The 23,372-nt window shown below is 42.6% G+C and overlaps 1 protein-coding gene across 2 annotated transcripts in view; it reads left to right on the top strand.

Annotated features, from left to right (window-relative positions):
* Nucleotides 1-23,372, top strand: part of LMF1 (lipase maturation factor 1) — a 336,726-nt gene that overhangs the window by 6,739 nt on the left and 306,615 nt on the right. Inside the window, exon 2 of one of the 2 annotated variants that reach the window (XM_048866655.2) lies at nt 11,594-11,903. In XM_048866655.2, the coding sequence (XP_048722612.2) occupies nt 11,594-11,903 (310 nt within the window). Of the gene's footprint in view, nt 1-11,593; nt 11,904-23,372 lie in introns of those variants that run through there. The other variant, XM_048866657.2, reaches the window with a different exon arrangement.

The raw sequence follows: 23,372 nt of genomic DNA, 5'->3' as shown, positions 1-23,372 counted from the left end.
CCCCCGGCTCCCCTTCTGCGTACACTCAGTAAACTGTGACGGTTGCTTCAGACTTATTGAGGAAATGGCTGATGCCATTATGACAGACTGACATTCCTCAGTGGTGGGATGTTTTCCCCTTCTTCCATTTCACCCCTCCGATAATGGTTAACCATGCCGTTTTCATTTACGCCGGGTTTGAAGAATGCCTCTCGTGGGGGCTTGTATTAAAATGTGGTGGAAAATTGGTCATTCTCTGACAGTTATCAGCTCCTGCATTCCAGCGTGGCTGTAGCAAGCTGGAGGGGAGGCCTGGGGGTTTTACTGGTGTGTGTGTGCGTGTTTGTGTGTGTGAAGGATCTTCCCCTGTTATGAAAGAGAACCATAGAACAAACACAGTTCTCAATGGCAGTGAAGTGAGGGGAAGGATCATGAACAGGGTTTCTCCTTGGAAGGGATCTCCCCTTTTTTATGTGGAAAGGGGGTTTTAGTCTCATCCCTTGCCGCAGGGTCTAGGATCTGTGCTTGTGGAGTGAAGGCAGGGGATGTGAGATGGGTTCAATAACCTGTTCATTGTCTTCTCTGCTTCTCTTTTCTGCTCCCTTTCCCAGGTAACTGACAAGGGTGCTGTGGATAACCTTCCCATTCTTTCAAAGGGGGTTTCCAGGCGTGGTCACAAGCTGGGAAGTCCCTGGCCATGAGACTGCTTTGGCACAGTGCTGTTAGGGAGGCAGGTTGGTGAAAGGAAGGAGCAAAGGACCAGATGGCTCGAGAAGGAGACACTGAGTCCTTGCAGCATGGATAGCCTGTTGCCTTCCATCAATCAAATGAGATCTGCGTAAGGTTGGGCATTTGACTGGTCCAGAAATAAATGGTCAATTGACTGATCAGATATTTTGAAATAATGTCAAAAATGGTCACATATGTGAAGCACTAATTGATCAGAACAATGACTCCCCTCCCAAAAAAGTAAGACTTTATGGTCTCCAGTAGGTTTAGCTTTAGATAGAAACTTATGCCAAATTACAACCCCCCTCCCCACCCCAAGTTATGTAACTGAGTGATTCATTTAGCTCAGAAGAATGTGACAAGCAATTAAACAAAGTTCTGAAAGATGGAGGAATGGTGCCACAATGCAATTAACAAGGTCAGCCATCGCCTATGTCAGGGCTTGCTTACGGGAATCTTTGACCGTAGTCAAACAATAAGCGGTCAAATAATGTCAGTTGACCGACTGGCTAATCCTAAATCTGTGGGATTTGGTGGCCAAAACTCCTGCTGCTGCCATGATTGGAGCAGAATTCAGAAGGGAATGGGAAAGATGTAGAGAAACCACCCTGTGGTTTCCTCCCTGTACTGAGTACATACCAGTGGGATTTTCCTAATTGAATGCTAAGGATATGGAAGATACAGGCATGTAGGGCTGGTTCAGTGCATCCCATGAATTCATGAGGGTAGCCATCACTCTATATTTGCAAAGTAGACAGTACTTAGTACTTTTAATTAGCTGGGTAATTCTTGCAACATCTCTCTGTAGGTTAGGTATTGAGGGCCTGGTTCTCCGCTCCATCGTTTTACCTTTGCCAAGTGAGAGTAAAACACTGCCCATTCAGAATGAATTGTGTGGGGCAGAAGGGAATCTTATTTGGGGATCTGAGAGGAGGAATTTAAGTGCCTTGTCCAAGCAAATGGAAACAGCAAATCTGTGGCAGACTCAAGATTACGACTCCAGAGTTTAGTGGCTTCTAGCTGCATGCTCAATCTATTAGAGACCACACTGTGTCTCCGTTAATTGTCTTTTTATACAGTCCTATAGCATCTGGATGCTATAATAGTAATTAAAACAAGTAGAAGAGTTGTCTAAGACATATGCTCATTTAAATGATACTTAAATAAAAGCTTGTATAGCATCTTTCATGAAAACCAGATTCCAAAATGATTTATTGAGATGCAGTACAGGTACAAAGTTAAATATAAGAAATAATAGCAGGACGCAAAGGGAATGCGGAATAAGTTTGATAGCTAATTAGAGTCGGTTTTCCATTCTGATCTTTGTTCTTGGGTGTTCCTGTATCCTTGAAAACTGTTACATTGATTCCTGTTTTAAAAAACAAGGAAACCCTCTTGAGGAGATTTTGTTGGAAGTTGCAGCAGCTATTACTAATTAAGGAAATAGATCAACAACATCCAGGGATTGAATGTTTGTTTTTTGATCACTGGTTTTGAGCAAAGTCTATAAGTCCTAACATCATGTGTACAGCAGTGGTTCCCGTCCTCTCTCTTTCCCCCCCCCGATCATTTCTGATGTGTGAATGCCCATATGCATGTAAAAACCCATTTTGGGCACTTGGGGATTTCAAGGTTCTATTTAGAAACCCCCTTCTGCAATGTGACCCATACTCTGAAAAGTACTTTGAGATGAAAGGCATCATATAAATCTAATTCTCCTTCTCCATAAATATTAAATAGTACTAATTTTCCCCCCGATAAGTAGGGACCTACTCAAAAATGATTGAAGCTTATAACTTTATTCTTCCTAACCCTTAAATCTCAAAATCTAAAATCTTCTCAAGGGAGTGAGTGTTCGTGACAAAAGGACTCGGCTGCCTGAAGATTCCCCCCCTCCACCCCATGATCCTGTTACTTTGAAAGGCTTGCAGTTGTTTTCAGACCGTCTCGTCTGGATTACAATATATCCTTTGCATTTTTTTTTCCAGTGTAAAATTTTAATTGACACACTTGGACTTTAGTCAACAACTCTATAAAACGAAGACCGTACATTAGCACTGTATCCCTTCAGCAAGTTGGATGCCACCAGTTAAACTGTGGAAGGAGGAGCTCTGTAAGGAAGACAGAAGCATATTTGGCACTAAACACTACACTTTCACTTCAGTAAAATAGCTTCATGAATAACAGGCATTGATAGCTCCAGGGGAATGATAACAAGATTGGAGTGAGAGAGAATTTGTCTCTCTAAGGTCAGCAGTTCAGCTAGATTTGGTGTGAACTAGAAGGGTATTTCAGAGATGTCCTTAAGCTGGACGTTAATCTGTTATTTGATTTGCTTTAAAACAAATAACTGTACTTTGTTCAGAGACTTGCGGGCTATGAAGAGTGGCATATTTTCTTATTTGCCTTCATGTTATTTTGAACAAAGTAGTGAGAGAATCTTTTTTTTCTTTTAAATAATCATTAGCTGTGCTGTTAATGGCACATCTAATGAAATGAAGAATTTCAATACCAGATGTACTTTTCGCCATGTTTATCCTCTGAATCTCAGCTTTGATGATGCTGTGTTGGTTAGTTTCACTTTCCGGCTCTCCTCACTGCTAGCACAGGGCTGTGGTATTTGGGTTTCCAATCCTGCAGTGGAGTGTGTCAATTGAAAATAAGATGTTTTGCTCGATTCGTTAACAATATGTAAAAACTGCAACCACTTTTTTCTTTTTTTTTTTTCTGTAACAAAATCTAGATTTCAGGCCTAAACTAAGTTGCCAGCATCCACTCAACATGGTATCTTTTTTACAATGCTTTGTCAGGTCAAAGGTGAAGTTGATTTATGGCCCTAGGTATGTAAAATATAGTTTGCTTTTCGTGCAAAGATCTATGCTCTCGGTTCATTTCTTCTTGTGGTTTGGGCTTTAAGTAGAAGATAAGACTTTTTTTTTTTTTTTTTTAATGGAGGGCGGGGGCGGAGTAGGAGTGGAAGGGGGGAAACGTGACCGGAAAGTTTTGGATTTCACATCTTTAAATCTTTACAGAGCATGAAGAATGGGATTCTCTCTTTTACCATGACAGGCTGCGGCTGGATTGGGAAATGGAGCCGAGGTGACAGGGCAAAATGCATAAGACCAAATAATTCCAGCTTGGTGATTCTCTGTACTGCCTGTCCCAGTTGTTTGTTGGTAGCATGTGATGGGATCAAAGAGGGAACGTATCCTGTCTTGGAGTTTTTTTGTGAATGGAAATGTACAGGAATGCACCTTCTGAGGTGAAAATAAGTAGTGAGCGTCGATTAACAGTTGATGACAATTTACATGCCTTACTTCCGTAAAGACCAGCTTGCGTCGGGTAGGGGAGGCTGATCCCACCTGAGCTGTCAAGGGCTCTGACTACCGCTTGTGTGGGAGGAAGCACGGGTCTCTCTTCAATTAATTGTCAAGCTGTAACGGAGCCTCAGTAACAGCAACATGCTTCGAAGAGGAAATGTCACAAACTGGCCAGGTAAATTGATGCAGTTTAAGATACTCAAGTACAGGGAGCAGCAGGAGATGATAAAAGCGTCAGGGAGAAAGTGGCCTGAACAGTTAGAAGGAAACTGACTCTTCCCGGCAGACTAAGTAGCTGGAGTTGGAGTCTTTCAGAGATGACCTGGGTTTTTTGGGAGTTGATTTAAAGCAATCTTGAGTGTGCTGAGAAGCCACAAATGATAACACAGGTTCCGAGATGCCTGAAAGCTAAATTCCGGTTACCGTCAGCTGGATGTGGGAAGGAGAACTGCGGGAAAACTTGTCTGAATGTGAGAAAGAAGGTTAAGTGTATTGTAGATTATTAGAAAATTGCTCCATTCTTTGAGGTTTGTGTGTGGGTCTCTAGTCTGTAAGCTGATACCAGAAACTATGGAGCAACATGGTCCAGGGGATTTGAACACTGGACTGGGTGTAGTGACATTGGGGGTCTGTTCCTGGCTCCGTCACCGGCCTACTGTGTGGCCTTGAGCATGTCCTTTCTGAGGGCTTGTCTACAAGGGGCAGTAATGTGGACTACGGGGGTGTGATTTCTACAGTGTACTAGAGTGTTGCATGTTAATTGGTCCGTGTAGACCTGGCTGGTGTGCATTTAAGTTCCTTAGTGCTTTGTAACATGGTGATGTGAACTACTACAGCGCTACATTAAAAGGGAGCTTTTAGTGCGCATTAGCCACGTCTACCTGGGCCAATTAATAGTGCAACACTTTAGAGCGCTGTGGAAGTTACACCCCTGTAGACCACATTACTGCCCCTTATAGACAACCTGAGCCTCTGTTTCTCCTCTCCCCTTTGTCTTGTCTATTCAGATTGTAAGCGTTTCAGAGCGTGGGTGTATTTGTTTGTACAGCGCCTAGCACAATGAGCAATCTAGGAGCTCCTGTAATATAAGTAAGTAGTAATGTCTGCAATGGAGTTTTTCGTTTGGATATGACAAAAACAAAACCAACCTGCCCCCCCTGCAATCAGAGAAATGAACAGAGTTGGGATTCATGAGATTCTGGGTTCGAATCCCAGCTCTGCTACTGACTTGCTGAGCAGTCTTGGACAAGTCACTTAATCTCTCTCTTTGATGCTCTCCTCACCCCGCAAACCTCACACGTCACCTGCCTCCAGTGATTACAAATGATTAAAATGGGGATTGTACATAACTACCTCACAGGGCTGTTCTGAAGTTTAGTTAATATTCTTACAGCACTTTGAATGTGGTATTATTGTTTATAATAAATGCAATCAACTTTCTAAGTGACGGTAACCTGAGTAAGGCGTTTAGTGATATTTTCTATATTTGAGCTACAAACTTTTTTTGAGAATGCTAAAGATTTTTTTAAAAGCATGGGTGTTTAAATGTACACACTGATAATAAACACTTGTGTTAATGGATTTGTACAAGAGTTTGGAATGAAATGATAGATTTATCTCATGTGTTTAACACAGGGAGCAATACACAACGTACATGGAGAATTTTCCTTTGTGTTTTTGCACAGATTTGCCGTGCTGTTCGGTGGCATAACAATTTACAGATTACAAAGCTAAGGGTTTGATTGTCGGAATGAATAATACATCCATCCACATCTACAAGTAAACAAGTGCAAACTCCAAAATAGAGTGAAGTGTCCTGGGGCCTAATTTCTGTTAAAGTCACTGGAAGTCAAAGTGGACTTTGAATCAATCCCTATGCCAACATGTTCCAACATGGACATTAGGCTGCTCATCATCCGCTCTGTCATTAGAATTCTGTATCATGTTACACACTGGGGCAAAAGTTTATCCATGTGGTATGGATGTGAAACTGCCAAGGGCATATTAATTCCATTCTTCTGTCACGTGTTTAAACTGCTCTTGAAGTCAAAATAAATGCTTGGAATTGAGATGAGCTGTCAGCTACTGCATTGCATGAAGTTTGCAAATGCAGTTGTCGAGTTTGACACTCCGTTCTCCCCAGCACATAAGGACTTGTCCGCGTGGGCTCCTCGTAAAGGGTGAAATGCTCTTCCCTGCAGAAAGCCTGGCTTAATGGGCTTTGTCAAAGCATGCTCAGGGCAGGGTGGGCTTCTCCTGGTTAGGATGCATGGTCACCCTTCAGCTGCCTCTGTGACAGCTGTACTGCCAGCTAGTGTGAGGGACAGAAATCTTGTGCATAGAGCACTGGACTGGCAGGTAGGAGAAGATGGGAAGTCTGTCTCCTGTTCTAGCACTGTGAGACTTTGGGCAAGTTTCTGTCTCTGGAGAATGGAGATGATGATGCTTGACATGAGCGTTGTGAGGCTTTACTCCTGAATGTTTGTAATGTGCTTTGAGATGCTCAGATAGACACGAGAGAGGGGCAACGTATCCTTGCTATGCATGGGCAGTTCGGTTACTGGCCTGACCAAACTTTTGTGCCTTTGTTTGGCTCTAGGTTCCAGCCTTTTGCGCTCATGGCTGATAGAGCTGGAGAGCACTGCAAAGCAGTGCAGTCAGTCCTGTGGATGTGATGGGGGGAACATGTTGCAGTTGAGGAAGGTGGAAGGTCGAACAGTCACACTTCCGGCTGGCTGAAGATCAAAGATCAATGTTCTTGTGAACTTCGGTGTCTTATATCTATATACACACACACATATGTATATATGTGTATATATACACATACACACATAATCGGATTATATAGCTGAAGTGTAGTAATATGTACCTGAGTATATTGACTGCCCTCTAGTGGTAGTTCTAATTATAATACTACTTAGTGCAGGAAATGAGTGTTGGAAGAACCCAGAAATGTTAACAGGAAGGTGAGCATAATTGTGTCTTGTGGGAAGAATAAAGTCTGGTGGATTGTAAGCAGCAAACTGCAAGGTCTGTGGCTTTCCATATACATCTCTACATAAATGTGTGCATGTATAGTATTGTACGCATGTGAATAATATGGTATAATAGTGGTGACATAGGTCTTCATAGTTTGGAGGTATAATGGAGTGACATTTGGGAGGAAACATAAGGACTTACCTGGGTAAGATGAGTTTTTAACCACATTAGAAAATTTCCTAATGTGAATTATTACAAAATTGTTACGTTAAAAGTTCCAGAAATATAAACGCTTGTAAAAAAAAAAAAAAAACAACTTCATTTTGTGAGAAGTCTTCCCCCCCACCCCCGCAAAAAAACTGTACAATTCTTAGATGTGCCGTTCATGCCAACTTATAATAGATATTTGCTGCTTTTAAACTTAAATACCCAGTACAATATTCTGCATATATAGTGTATACTTTTCTTCAATTGCCGTAGTGTATATTTTTCCTAATTTGCCCTTTCCTTGTTTATCTTGCTTACAGTGCAGGAGTCTAATTTAGATTTTTTTTCGAAACTGATTAGCAGTTATGGGTTGGGTCAACAATTTGTGCAGCATTTAGAGGTAAATTTGATTAGCACTTTTTGAAAACTCGGCAGCAAATTGCAATGCTAATCAAGGTAAATCAAGCCATGTAGGGTTTTTTAAGGGCAGAGAATTTTTTTTTTAACCAAAGCAGAGATATTAAGTTGTCTGATGTTGGGGAGCATTATAATTCTGCTGGTTTCGTGTACTAAATCTTTTAGTTTTACAGTTCTGAGAAGAGCTTTGGTTTAAAAAAACACAAAACCCACCAGCATAGGGAATACTTTATATATATATATTTTTTTACATTTTACTTAGCTTATTGTCTTCAGAAGACAACTCTTAAGCTTTATGGTCAGTGTGTCCTTTTCTATCTCTAATCTAATGAAATGCCCTGCTTGGCTTTGTCGGTTTTTGTGTAAAATAGGTCAGTGAGGTTTCTTTAAAAGAAAAAATCTGCTGGTTTCCTGATTGAAAACCCATTGAAGTCCATGGGAATCCTTCTGTTAATTTCCGGTAGGCCCTTAGTGCTCATTCAGGAGAGAGCAAGAAGATAAATTTGGGTGTAATGCCAGAATAATGGTTTTAAAGGGATTATTAAACAAATGCCACTGGAGATCCTTGTGTGTGTGTGTGTGTTCGGGGGGAGATGGTGGTGCAGTATTTTGATCATTATTAATCTGAAGCATGTTTCTTTCCTTCTCAAATGAGTATGGGAGTTAGTTCAGGTTTAAAATATAATCTGAGGACCAGATTTAGACCCTGAGTGTTTGAGTGCGGACAATGGTGCGTGTCAAGAGCCTGATCCTGCCAGTCATTCAGCACCTCTCAGGAGACTCTAAGAACCTTGCAGGACTGGGCCCTTTGACGCTATATATAGACTGGCTGCAGCACCCCACAACGGGATTATTCCTGCCATGGGATCTGTACGAGGTGGGAGATGGGTCACATGCTGACCCCAACCTTCCTCCTGGTACACCCCTTTCATTCTCGATGTAGCAGTTGGGCCCTGATTTGTATAGTTAATCAAACCTCCAGGTCACAATGCTTCCAAGTTGCAGCAAAGCTTGGCTTCGCATACAGAATTTGCAGAGGGAGCCCATATCCACGGGAAAATAACAGTGAGCACGGTTCCATATACCTGCACCAGGATTTATGCATGCACTATGTTTAGATATGTTGCTGTCTGTGGACATCAAAATTGTTGTCCGCACCACAGCATCCCTCAGTTTAGGATGGATTTGAGCATGAGTGAGGAGGGGGGAAATAATCAGTGGTGTAGCATTTTCAGTTTTGTAAGACTTGTTGCTGTAAGTAACGTGGCCAGTAATCGGATAATGCTTGAAACAGGGAGTGAAATGTATGGAGCCTAATCAGGAAATATTGTCTCTCATCATTTCTCTGACAGAGGAGATGACTGCAGTTACAAACTGCAAGCTGGTAACTGGCAGAGATTCCTAAAATATGAGATAATTCCTAGAAACTGACCGACTTTCTCTGCAGTACATCAAATTCTAGGTCTATGATCTGTAATTAAATTGCTTATATACTGTTAAAAAAAGCATTTGGCTGTTCTTAGGTTGTCCAGTTGAAGGATGTAGGTATTATAAGTAGGAGAGCTGTAGTGACATGTAAAAGTAGCAATTTATAGGACAAGAAAATATTAAGTCTTTACATTTTGAACATGCCAGTATGTGAGAGGATACAGGGATCCAACCCATAGCATAACTACACTCTTACGACTAAAATAGTTGCATTCTTGTGAGCATTAACTATCAAATGGCCAAATTAACTTGAAGCATCCTAGATACTGAATGTTATCTCATGAGCCATCACATTAACGTATCAGGGTATTTTTAAACATGGTTCTGTGAAAGAAAAATTCTAATATGTGGGAGTTTTATACAGATTTTTTTCCAAAGCTAGGCTATACCACTGCAAATAGAACCTCTTCTCTGTGTGCTGTGGGTTAATTATTGCCCAAAGCATTAGAAAACTGTTATTACAAATTAAAATTGGCACTCTCCATGCATGCTGTTGAATATTTACATTGTACAGTATTTTGAATGTTGCCTTCAGATAATGAAAATATCTTGGGGGAAAAGTAGGAGAGGAAGACGGTGCAGCTATCCCCATCCTGCTAAAATCAGAGGGGTGTTGTCCCTCCTCTACCTAGCTTGAGTAAGGGGGTTTCCCTACAGCTCCTCATATGCCTGGGCTATTGCAATGAGAGCTCCCTCCCCCTCCCCCCCCGCCCCAACGTTACGTTCTCCTTTAACCACTGTTTATATGGAGTGGTTTCCAATCCAGCCAAGGCCTCCAAGTGCCTTGCAAACACAAAAGCGTTAGCTTCACAACCGCATCATTAGGCAGGCTAATACCGAACGCAGACGAGGAAAGTCACACACTGAGTGTGTGGCGGAGCTGGGCCAAGAACCTAGGAGTCGTCTGCTAAGGGACCTGGTGACTTTTGCTAAGTCCTCTGCCTTGACCGCAATATGGCCCTTTCCTTTTTGTTGAAAATACTTTGTCCTGACATAGAAGTAAATGCCTCCAGAGGGCCATGAAATTACATTCCTATGCTTGCGTTTCCTAGAGGACAGCAAAGGCTATCACGGCTTCAGGATTCCCTGAATCCTCTTTACTCTCCAAGATACTGTAAGGAGGTATGGCCTATATGGTGTTCTTTTCACAATGTACCTTAAATCCCCATTTGAGACTCTCTTTCCCCACAGAAGAGCGTTCACTGGAATTGATACACAAGAGAGGTTTAATATGAAGTGGTCATATTGAAACGATGCATCAGAAATGATAGTGGGCCAGATTCTTATTAGGATCTGGCCGCTTTGCACCACCCAGACAGCACAAAAAGGATGAGTACTGGCTGTAGCTGGCCAGCTGAAAATTCCCCTGGCCTGGGAGAACTGTTGGAGGGTATCAAACTGGTGGAGCTGGCTCCTGCATCTGTCCATGCCCTGGGTAGATTGGTGCATGATCCTTTGAGGACCACATGTTGACAGGTAAAGCAGCCTCTAAGCTATACCTCTCAGACTGGTGTCAGCATAGACAGTCCCTCATCATCAGGCAGCTGTAACGAGCATCTTGCCACCCCTCCACTCTCTGGCACTGAGTGGAACTTGGCTGCAGGAGAGAATCTGCCTTGTTGTGACTATGATGTGTCCTCTTTGCTGACTTTTTGTTAGCAGCACTTGCCATCTCCCTCCTGAAAGCTGTGAACCACATTCTCTTTCCTGAGGGCATGGGAGTGGATGGGTAACTGACTTAGCAGCCTTTGATCTGGGTGGCAAGTGCTAATGCTACTGTTGGTATTAGAGAGGGATCCAAAGATACTCAGAAGTTGGCAGGTCTGATCTCAGTTATCTCTGTTTACCATTTGAGGCACTGATGCCTAATGAACAGAACAATTGCCTGAGTTCTGCTCCTAACTCTGTGTGCGTGACCTTGGGCAAGTTGCTTAATCTTGCTGTTTCCATGTACTCACTGGTAACATCGGGATGCTGCATATCGCGCGTGTGTGTGGGTGGGTCTGGGTGGGATTGTGAGGTTTAGCTGATGTTGTGTAAAACATTTCATTTGAGACCGTTGGAAGAAAGACTCTATGCAAGTGCAAAACAATATCATTTGGTTCCTGGGTCTGAGTGTGTTGTTTCTATGTTAGATTTAGCTCGGGGGGTGGCTGATGATTTCTTTAGTAATTTGTTGCTATTGCTACTGACATTGCCAGCAACCAATGAAATATCCATCTTGGAGAAACTCGTATTTCCCCAAAACAGACTCTGCATAAATTCCCTGTGCTAAGGGATACAGTGTTTATGGGATTCCCATGCCTTATTTATCAAATTGAATAGAAGTGACTGTTTTGTATACTATTGGAGAGAAGGAGATGTTAATGCATTCATACCCAATGCACAGATACACCTCCACCATGCTGGGCTTGAAAGATGTCCCTCTGTGATGGTTTTTAATGATATTTTCATTTTTGTTTTTTTTCTCCTAGTTGTCGCTTTTTTGGTGGCGTACCATCAAAACAAGCAGCTGATAGGGGAGAAGGGACTGCTGCCATGCAAACTGTACTTGCAGAACGTCAAACGGTATTTCAAAGGGAAGATTAACCTGGATTCCTTGAACTATGCCCCAACCATCATCTGGTTCCTGGACTGGTCTGATATGGACAGAAACCTGGACTACCTTGCTGGCCTTGGCTTGGGAGTTTCGGCTTACGTGTTGGTCACTGGATGTGCAAACATGATCCTTATGGCCATTCTGTGGATTCTCTACCTCTCGTTGGTTAACGTTGGACAGATCTGGTAGGTTGACAAACTTTCTCCTCTGATTTTCTCTTTGTAATTTCTCACCATGCATTGTACAGATAAGCTTTTGTGCTCCTGAAAGATGGAAACACGGTAAGTCATTACATAGGCACATTGAAGAAACAATGTACCCTTCAGAAAGAAAAATACAGATTGGCTAACTCGTTATGGGCCTAATTCTGTTCTTGCCTGAATCTTACACTGGTGTAACACCATTAATTTTGACAGAGTGCCTCCTGATTTACATCATTGTGAGTAAGAACAGAATCAGGCCGATAACATAACTGTAGTACATGGTATCCCTGCAGTGGGGCATATTCTTTCCTTACGCTAGCTAGGTAACTCATTAGCTTTTGGTTTGAGCAAGATTATTCTTTCATTTAAAGCTGGATCAGCACCAGCCCCGTCTCATGAACAGATTACAGCATGTTATCTTTGTGCCTGGTTAAAATAAAATTTAAAACGCTCAACGTTTTAAATATAAGGGGCAGGAGGAAAGGATGGTTGTCCATTGCCTGTGCTCTTTAACAGTTTCTGGAGGTGTAACTACAAAATTCAGTGACTTCTCTGGCCTGCATTGTACCCTTAATCTGCAGTGTAACTTTATGCGATGTAACAGGTTTCAGAGTAGCAGCTGTGTTAGTTTGTATCTGCAAAAAGAACAGGAGAACTCACGGCACCTTAGAGACTAACAAATTTATTTGAGCATAAGCTTTCGTGGGCTGCAGCCCACTTCATCAGATGCATGGAATGGAACATATAGTAAGAAGATATATATACATACAGAGAACATAAAAAGGTGGAAGTTGCCATACCAACTCTAAGAGGCTAATTAATTAAGATGAGCTATTGTCAGCAGGAGAAAAAAAAACTTTTGTAGCCATAAAAATGTTGGCATAGTGTGGGGCCATGCGGGTACCCATAGCAGTGCCGCTGACTTGAAGGTATACATTGTCCCCAAATATGGAATAGTTGTGGGTGAGGACAAAGTTGAGCCTCCAAGTTTGCCGTGACATTATTGGGGATACTGTTCCTGATAGCTTGGAGTCCATCTCTATGTGGAATGTTGGTGTAGAGGGCTTCTACATCCATAGTGGCCAGGATAAATGGACAGAAATCTGACATCAGGAATCATAACATTCAGAAACCAGTAGGAGAATACTTCAACCTCTCTGATCACTCAGTAACAGACTTAAAGGTGGCAATTTTGCAACAGAAAAGCTTCAAAAACAGACTCCAAAGAGAAACTGCTGAGCTGGAATTAATTTGCGAACTAGATACCATTAACTTGGGCTTGATTAGAGACTGGGAGTGGCTGGGTCATTACACAAATTGAATCTATTTCCCCATGTTAAGTATCCTCACAGCTTCTTGTCAGCTGTCTGAAATGGGCCATCTTGATTATCACTACAAAAGTTTTTTTTCTCCTGCTGATAATAGCTCATCTTAATTAATTAGCCTCTTAGAGTTGGTATGGCAACTTCCACCTTTTCATGTTCTCTGTATGTGTATATATATCGTCTTACTTTATGTTCCATTCTATGCATCTGATGAAGTGGGCTGCAGCCCACGAAAGCTTATGCTCAAATAAATTTGTTAGTCTCTAAGGTGCCACAAGTCCTCCTGTTTTTTATGGGATGTACTCATTAAAATAGTGCTGGATAAAATTACAGTGTTAGTAAAAGTTGAGAAAGCACAACAGATCTTGCCAGTCACCCTGAGGAATGATAGTCACCCTGATAAAGCTAAAAACTGTAACCGGTAGTGACCATGGTATAGCCACAGGGTATGACACATCTACCCTAACACTGAGCAGTATTTTGTGTACATGCCTTTTTCTTTCTTCCTGTAGCTTGCTCCCAAAATGTGTGTGCCTAATTCCTTACCTGAGCCAATTTGTCCAGACCTGTCTGTGATTGCACAGCTCTTCTATTTAAAGAAAGTGAAAAAAATGGCAGATGTTAAACATCATCCCACTCAGCTTTAGCTCACTTGAGAACCCTTCCACCACTCTGTGTGCAGTAGGGAAATTTTAGTAATTAGGGGATCCCCCTAATGAGTTAAGTGTACTTCATTCAGCTCTGCAATTATGAGAAATCCAGAATAAGGCCACAGTGGCATGACAAGGGGTTTCAAGGGGTATCCTTCCATTGCTTCTACTCCTGAGCTCGTTTGAAAACCGCTCTGCTCATCTCTAGGCACCTGTACGTCCCTGCTGGCTGTTAGCTTTTTCAGAAGGACTTGAAATGCCACCTGGTCCCCATTCGTGGCAGCCGTGGGAATGTATGTAATTGTATCCGCTAAAGCCAGATAGTGTATTTAACTCCCTTGTGACTCCTTTTGCTCATCTGTAAAAAGTGCATCATAATTACAGCGGCAGAGTTTGGGGGTTGGAAGCTGAGGCTGAGATTCCTCAAAGTCCTGGGGTGCTTGGTTTTGATTTGGCCTGTTAGGAGAGGAAGGGTCTAGAGAGAAGCTTGAGATCCAAATCCCAGTTTCCTGCGGATTGGATGGGTTTTCAGGTGTGGTGCTGGTCCCTCACTAAAGTTACTCCATCCCCACGAGGAGCGTCATGAGGCATACTTCTTTAGCGTCTGTGAGGCGGGCAGGAGCACTGGGCTAAGGCGCCATATGAACGGCAGCCTCTTAACCTTGTATTGATTTATAAGAATGAACCTGTTCGGCTTGTTCCATCTCGTGCAGCTACCCAGTCATGCTTGCTCCTCAAGCCCCTTGCTCCGAGCCACTTCCACCACTAATAAGCGTGCTCAGAGGAGAGGTGTGACCTCTTCTTGGCAGGCGTTAGACGTGTAGCAGTCTCGCTGAGCAGCTAACTTTCTGCCAGAAATAAATCCTGCCACAATCTGTGTCAGTGTAACTGCTGCTGAGGGGCTACCGTTGGGGTTTTCTAAGTCTTTAAAGGCAAGGGAGGGTGATGATGTGTGTGGGCGGGGACTTTCCCCCCCAGTAATGGATGGAACCGCAACTGCTACCCAGCAGACCTTATCCAAATGTCCCTTCCTGAGTGGGTGTATGGCTCGGGAGTTCATGGCCAAGCTTTAGGTCCCTTTGTAACTCGGAAGACCGTGAATCATCTCACGGGAATGTGAGCCAAGCCCAAAGTTTGCATTCTGTGGATGCTGTGGTTTGAAGGAATTGCCTCCTGATTTTTGAGATAGGATTGTACTTTGCTTTGTTTTGCTAGTTCATTTGGAGCTTGTAAGTTACCCTGTCGTACACAGGTAATTTATGGCCTCTGGTAGCAGGTTCTGAGTTGAATGGGGGGTGGGAAGGAAAATAGGTGTTGCTCTCAGCTTAGTTGTGGCATGAAATATATTAACCAGGAAATTGGGCTCAGGTTGTAGAGGGGTGTAGAAATCAAAGTGACCCAGTGCTACAGTTCATTCAGCCATGGTTACATTTTTCATTAGGGCCTCTGCAATGGGTCACTGCGTGGCCAAGACCATATTATCATTGTGCATACACTGTGACATTCAGTTCCACTGGGAAGTAGATGCCGGGTGCCTGGGTGCTTACAATGCAAAAGATGCCCGGGGAGGGGGGAATGAATTGATTTTCCCTCCCCCCCCCTCCCCCCGACGTGAAGAATTCTTGGGATGCACTCGATAGACCTGTGCCTTCTGAAATTAAATGGATTTTGCCTTTGACCTCAGTGGGAGCAGGAGAAAGCCTTAAAATGGCAGGTAGCCGATTGTATTAGCTCTATTTACAAATAAATACATGTTCACTTTTTGTAGACGGTTGCAAAGTCACCGTTGCTTCTTGTGGCCCTTTGTGACTTGGGTGGGCCCTGCAGGGGCCCTGCCTTAGTTTTCCCGCTTGGGCTTGGCCCTTCAGCTAAGCCATTAACAAAGCCCACTCCTTCAGGGGGGGACAACTCCAAACCCAACTCTAAACACAGAGTCTGTGCCCCAGTCTCTCGTTGCTGAGGGGCCTCTTCCCTCCTCTGATTCAAGTCTTTTCTGCCCACCCTTTGGGCTCAGCTTTGCCCTTCGCCGGCTTCTTTTTGTCTCTCCCCTCAGCCTCTCCTGGGCTCCTTCAGATTGCTCTCTCCTGAGCCACCCCACCCAGGTCTTCCTGCCTGGAGTCTTCAACGGACCTTTGTCTGCCGTATGCTCTCACTCTGCTGCTGGGCTTCCTTCCTCTGATGCCAACCCTGCACAGTTGGGGTGGCGTGGGGCTAGTGGAACTGGGTTGGCTGTCCCTTAGTGGGGCAGGATTCTCTGTTTCACAGACAAATAGTTAAATTCAGGGATTAGTTTAGGGTGACTAGGTGTGTGAGAGGCACTGGCATCTTTTCATGTCTGAGGTGGCCTCCTGTCATGTATTGGGCAGAGTGCAGTGCAGTCCCAGGCAGGTCATGTTTGGTTATACGCATACAGTGTTCCTTGTTTCTGTGCCAGCATTACTTGTGTGCCACAGAAATATGGTTTCTTAACCAGGTTTTTTTTAAACTAAATAATTCAGAAATAAACAACCATGAAACTGCGGTTATAGACAGTTATTTGAAATAGAGAGAGGAACCTCACAGCAAGTCCCTGCATGGATAATTTTTGTGTCTCCCCCCCCCCCCTTGTTTTAGGTAATGCGTCCCACCCTTGGGGCTTGGGAGGTTGATGAGATGCTTTGGGGGTGAATCCAGAGATTCTGAGTATTCCATGATTCTTCTCCCAAGATTTATGTTACCAGGCCCCCAATCGGAATTACGTGATAATTTCTCAAAGAAGCTTTTCTGGGTACCAAGAAACAGATTATTCCATAATTGCCCATTATGGTATTTCTAAAGCATCTGGTACTGACTGTTATCAGAGACAGGATACTGGGCTAAGACAGGCCAGAAGTCTGATCCAGTCTATCAACTCCTTTGAGATTGCTGATTGGGAAGCCATTTCAAGGGAGATATGGGATTTTAAAGAGAGATACAATTTGCTGCTTCTTTATGCCAGCAAGGGACAATTTATTCTTTTTATGTCCTTTTTAAAAAAAAATTTTAATTTTAAATGTGTCTATTTGTTTTGGGCTGTAGTCTTCAGATATCTGACGCTGTTGACTGAGGGTGACTCTTTCAACTGCCGTCCAGCTGGCTTGAGCTCTGTAGAGAGAGGAAGCTTCGGTAGAGTAACTGTCTCTTTGAAAAGCAGGAAGGCATCAGCTGCATGCACTAGGTATATTAGACTTCCACTTCTTTGAAATACAGTGGCTGGAGAATAGTGTTCTGTTCCAGGGGAACCCTGAACTTTGCTATGACAACACCATGGAGAAAGAGTTAAAGGCCTTTGCCTACTGTATAAAAAATTATCATAGTTTGGTAGAAATGGCTGATACCAAATGAGGAGGAGAGGGCCAGACTGGTGGTTCAGGAAGTTGGTAATAGCAATAGGAAATAGAGTCCATCCTTGTGGGGTGCACAGCTGTCCAATGCCGGTGATGGCCTTTGAAAATGGTGGGTGGCTTGTGTGATATGAATTGATGGGTCTCAATCCGGTTCCTAGAGGATGGCCTATGTTGTCAGACAACGGGTGGACCTGTTGGCGGTCTAGGCAGAGACCGAGGAATGACTATGCTGTTGAGACTTGGCTTCCCTCTGGGCTCTACAGGTGGTCTATCTGGGATAGAGTTCAGGCCCATGGTGTGTGGGAGAAGCTTGTACTGTCAGTAGCTGGGCTGGGCTGTCCTGTGGATGCCCAGTGGGAGCAGAGTGCCAGGGCTCTGAATCTGGCATGTTACCGGCACTGCTTGAAATTAATCTCTGTCCAGGTTCACATGCAACATGTAAAACGTATATGAATTAAATGAGACTGTAGATGTCGGGTTTAAGACTTAATCTAATTTTTGGCTTCTATTACTTCCTGGAACTCTGCCACTATTCTAGTCTCAGCCTGAAGCTACTGACACTGCTGCTTACGTTTGATGCCTCTGCTCACTGTTGGGTAAGCTGGCTGTGATTGGATTCCCAGGTCAGGATAAGGATTACTTTAATGAAATTTGTGGGTTTTAAAAGCACACATTGACCTGGAACTAAATACTTAACTTTGTCAGCATGCTGCTGACGATACTTGTGGACCGTCTCTGATACAACACACTTTGGGTGTTTAGTTCCCAAATCTAGTATTCACAGAAACCAATGTGTTAATTTCAGTGGTCATCAAATGTAGGACCAAGAATGCATCCTGGCTATATTTAAAAATGGATCCTGATATGGTACCTTTATAATTATAGTCACTTTGGTAACTTTGCACCTAGGTGATGTGTAGATGCTACTGTTACCCTGGAGTAATTCACTAGTATAACTGGGTGTGTTGGGACTGTTCATGGTAGGAGCGTGGGTTGCTCTCGTATCCAACGCTCAAAGAGCCTGTGCTCTTAAAAGCACTTTTTTTGGTCTCTCTGTTTGTTTTTTCCTCCCGGCATGCTTTGCATTCATCCTTTGAAATGGAATGAGGCTGATCAGAATCTAAAAAACCACCAGTGAAATGCAGGATGAAGTAGTTGACTTATGAGTTGGTTGGAGAGCCCCATGTTGAGTGTTAGTAGTATCCCTCATTGTCTTTAATAGTACAGCGTATCCCTGGTTTCAGGGGTATGCTGCACAGTGAGTTCTTGTTTGGAAAAAAATAAAAAGCTGTTAAACCAGCTAAAGAATCCGAAAAAGTAAGTGCGTGTGTGCGTGCATGGAAACCCCTCAATGTTTTCGTTCTTTTCTTTGTGGCCTCCATGGGTCCCAGCTGTCTACATTCCATCAAATGAAGAATACTGCTGCCCATATTCATTATGTTGGTAAATAATGAGAAGGACCGGTCACTAATACAGAGCGATCTGGATCACTTGCTAAGCTGGGTGCAGGACTCTAAAAAAGACGTGTGTGTGTGTGTCACAGTGGGTATTCAACTGAACATTATTAATTCTCAGTACTATACTGTGTCCACAAGAGCTAATGTGCTCTTTGCCGTATAAACACGGGAATGTCGAGTAGGGGTAGGGAGGTTGTATCACCTCTGTATTTGGGCACTGGTGTTTACCAGCGGCGCTGGAATATTTATGTGTAGTTCTGGTGTCCATACTTCAAGAAGGATGTTGAAATATTGGAGAGAGGGTTCAGAGAATGATTAAAGGTTTGGAAACCATGCCGTGTAGTGAGAGACTCAAAGAGATCAATCTGTCTGTCAAAGAGAAGGTTGGGGTGTGACTTGATCACAGTCATAGAAATTTGATTAGATGGCTCCTCAGTTTATTAGACAAAGGTATAACAAGATCCAATGGCTAGAAGTTGAAGCTAGACAAATTCAGACTAGAAATAAGGGGCAAATTTCTAACAGTGAAGTATTTAACCATGGGAACATCTTACCAAGAATTGTAGCAGATTCTCCGTTACTGGACATTTTAAAATCAACACTGGACATTTTTGTAAAAGATCTGCTCTAGCTGGGCCATAGCTATTCGGCTTAAAGAAGGAACTAATTTAGGGAAGACCTATGGACTGTGCTGTGCAGGAGGTTGGACTAAGTGATCACAGTGGTGCCTTCTGGCCTTAAAATCTATGAATCTTGCACACTCTAGACCTATAGAGTCACAGATCTGATGCAGAGTCTGTGTATATTTGGAGTCTGGAGTTGGGGGAGTTGTTTAAATCCAGTTCGCTCTTTGGCTGATTTCTGAGCCATGTGGAGAGGCTCACAGGACATTCATTTTCATCCTGCGTCAGGTGGGAGGATCCTGGATGTCCACTGAAGGATCAAGGTGATAAAAAGAAAGGGAAAACAAATGGGAGAACACAAAGGGCTTCATGTATAGAATTCTGATGAGTGAGCCCTGATCATTTTGTCAGCCTCCCAGCCCTTAATGGGATACAGCCTAGAATTGTCAGTCCATCTGCCAGAAGATACAAGACTGATTAAAGTCCTGCATAGGTCAAGTGTTTTTTAATGAGACTTAAAAACCACAAAACGCTCATGACAAAAAAGCCTTTCTTCCTTTTCTGTTATGAAGGCCCTTCAAAGAATGGCAATTTTAACTGCAGTTAAATTACATGCCCCTGAGACATGCTTTTATGACCTGCATTATTACTGTCCTTGTAACTAGGCCCTAATGCTAAATCAAAAGCTGTTAATATTACGCCTAATCAGCTAATGATGACAAAACATTGGGTATCTGGGCCGAGGACTAAAGGAGTCACGTCCTCTTCACCTAAACCCTGGCTAAATATTACAGCATCTGCATCTACTTGGAAACCATCTGGCATAGTGGCTCCAAAGGGCATGTGAGTATGAATCAAATTGTATTTACTCTACTAACAACCTCAGGGGTTTGTACGGTAGTACAGTGCAGCTCAGTTTCACGCTCTCTTGTGGAAAAAGGTGTGCCTGGTCTTATGCTATCCCAAGTCTTTGTTAGCGGTCGCTCCATCAATATTTCCACAGGGGAGGAAGACACTGAAAAGAACGTTGTAGCTACGCAGTGTGGTAACATTTTGTTGATTGGCTTGGAGAACATACTCCCCGGAGTTCATGTAACTCCACTAAAATCTCAGTTTCTCAAGACCAAAAAAAAAAAAAAAAGAATAGAATTTGGAATGCCCTATAGCTGTTATGGCAAGTATCTTACTAACTGTATCCCAGTATTAGACAAAACACTTATCTTCTCTCTCTCTTAGCTATCATTTTAATTTTGTAAGCGACACAGGTAGAGGAGAGAGAGAGAGAGAAAGTGGTTTTGAGAAAAGATCTAAAAATATACGGCGAATAAATGAGGAAGCACAGAGCGATGGATAGGAGGCCAGTGCTAGATTAGTTTAAGGGCCTGTTTACATGGGTAAAAAGTATTCCAGAATAGCTCCCCATGTGGATGCTGTTTGGAATAAAAGTGATTTTATTCTAGAATGTTTGGAAACAAACTAATTATTGTGGAATAAAAGTGACTTTTATTCCAGACTAGCATGTGTACGCGGGGGGAAGCTATTCTGGAACAGCAACTGAAAAGTCACTTATTCCACAATACCTATTCTGGTCAATATATCCACATAGATGAGCTTTAATGGAGGTAGCCGGGAAAGGGGCCATGAGAGAGAAGATTTCATAAGGTGTGCTGCAGCAAGTTCAGGGAGGTTCTTAAAACAGCAAGGGCAAGTTTGAACTAGACCTTGGGGGGGAAAAATGGGGAACTAGTACTGATTATTATAGATTAATACTGGGGATGGAGGCAGCAGGGAGGAAGGTGCCATCTGTGTCATCTGGAAATCAGTGATGATTTTGTTTTCTTCCAGATCATTGATAAAAGTTTTAAATAGTGTAGAGCAGATATCTGTGGGACCCCTTTAGAAACACACCCGCTCAATGAGGATTCCCTGCTTATGGCTACATTTTGAGACTTATCATTTAGCCAGCTTTTAATCCATTTAATGTGTGCCATGTTGATTTCTGTGTCGTTTTAGTTTCTTAATCAAAATGTTGTGTGGTACCAAGCCAAATGCCTTATTACATCTATGTCTATTACATCATCACTATTGCCTGTATCAAGCAAACTTGTCACCTCATAAAACAAAATATCAAGTTAGACCAGGTCTGTTTTCCATAAAGCAATTTTGCCTGGGATCTGACATACCTATAGTACCCGGGTTATTCCATGTACCTGTTCGTGCTGAGAAATGCCTCTACATCTCTGCTTGGCAGTGCAGAGCAATAACCAGCAATGGGCCGCTTGATGAACCTTTGTTACACCTGTGGGATCTCCATAAATGAGGCTTTATAGTAATTGGGACACCACCCTTTTAACAGAAACTCTGACCAATCCAAACTGTTTCTGTGTAAATGACAGTGTTCCTGTTTGTACATACAGTATTCCATTTGTGAAGATTAATTACACTTTTTCCCTTTTACTATCTGGAGGGGATGAATTGCAGACACAGATTTTGTGCTAACGTTACCTTTTCATGTTTGTCTGCTATGGGATACAACATCTGAAGATTTTATTAAACAGGTGTGATACTCTGTCAAGTGTGCTCTTAATTAATACAACAGCTCCATTTATTTGCCTCAGAGCTTATTCTGAATAAAATAAAAATGTAAATGTAATAAGCAAGCCAATGTGCTATAGAGTTGAGAGTGAGATAAATCAAGATGAGACTTCAGCACTGTTTAGGATTATAAAACTGAATGATTAGATTATTTTATCTTGCCTCTTTGATCAGGTAGTGGGAACGAGACCTCCTTTGTATTGGAGATCAAAACCAAACATGAGCAAAATTAAAAGGATGTGCAGAAAAATGTAGCTTCTCTTCTCAGTCGTTGACTCCTGGGGAAAATGAAGTTTCCAGTTACAACTGTGGTCATACAGTCTTCGAACGTGAGGTCTGCAGCTGCTTCATTAAACACAGTAGCACCATCTCTAAATTAATCCGGGTTTCTGCTGCATGCTCTGAGACAGGGATGGAGAGAATTAAAGGAAGGCTGAGGGAGGGGTTGAAAACTGTTCTTTTAAATGTGACTTCTTGATGGAGTCTGTTAGGAGAAGGAGACTGTGTGTTTGGTTGAAAACTGAAACAAAAAAAGGAATGCATTTTAGGTGAAAGCAGAGAAATGGCGTTGTACAAAGTGTGAAACAATATTGTGGATTTTTATATTTCCTTTCATTTGAGGATCTCAGAGTTCTGCAAGGCATAAAACATAGCCTCTTAACATTCCCTAAATATTATGCCCCTGTTTATTCGATCAATGGGAAGCCTGAGGCACTGAGGGCAAATCTTCATGGTGCCGCTCAGAAAGTTGGTAAATTAATTAAAGATGTGAAGTCAAAGTGCATTAATCCCCTGTGTGGATGCTCATTCAGAAGTGAAGTGGCCTTCGTTCACTGTTGCTTAACCCTTTCCTGCGTGTTCCCCATGTAGACAAGTCCTGAGAGTTCGTGAGCCATGCAGGAAATCAATGATAGAAGTGGGAAAAGAATCCTCACACCTTGACTCTTATGCACTGACCATCTTTTACATTCGGGAAGACACTTTCACTGCAGAGGTGGGAGGTGTGTGTTTGTCCAATGACTTGTTTTGAACTTGGACAAAACATTTCATCCACCTGTGCCTCAGTTTACCCTTTTGCCAAGTGGAGGTAAGAATGCTTACCTGTCTCACAGGAGCACTGGGCACCTTCATATTAGTAAAGCACTTTTGGGCCCTCATAAAAAAATACTCAAGAAATGCAGATGATTAATACGGTGTGTAACTTTTGTATGTGCTTTTACAAAGTGTCCTTGCCGAGGGATTTTGCTGAATTTAAAGTTTAATTAAAAGCAACATGTTATTTTGACAACTGTATTTGAAATTATTTGAATCTTGTTAGGGGCCTTAAATTTTTTTAAGTAAGCTTTATTACAGCTTGGCTCTGTCTGTTTTTCTAGCTCTCAAAAGTATCCCAACAACAACAAAGTTGAATCTTATTCTTTTATCTGCTCTTTGCT

The sequence above is a fragment of the Caretta caretta genome, chromosome 10 (genome assembly GCF_965140235.1).
Source record: "Caretta caretta isolate rCarCar2 chromosome 10, rCarCar1.hap1, whole genome shotgun sequence".
Taxonomy (NCBI): Eukaryota; Metazoa; Chordata; order Testudines; family Cheloniidae; genus Caretta; species Caretta caretta.
Note: the sequence above shows the minus strand (reverse complement) of the source record. Positions and strands in the feature narration are given on the sequence as shown.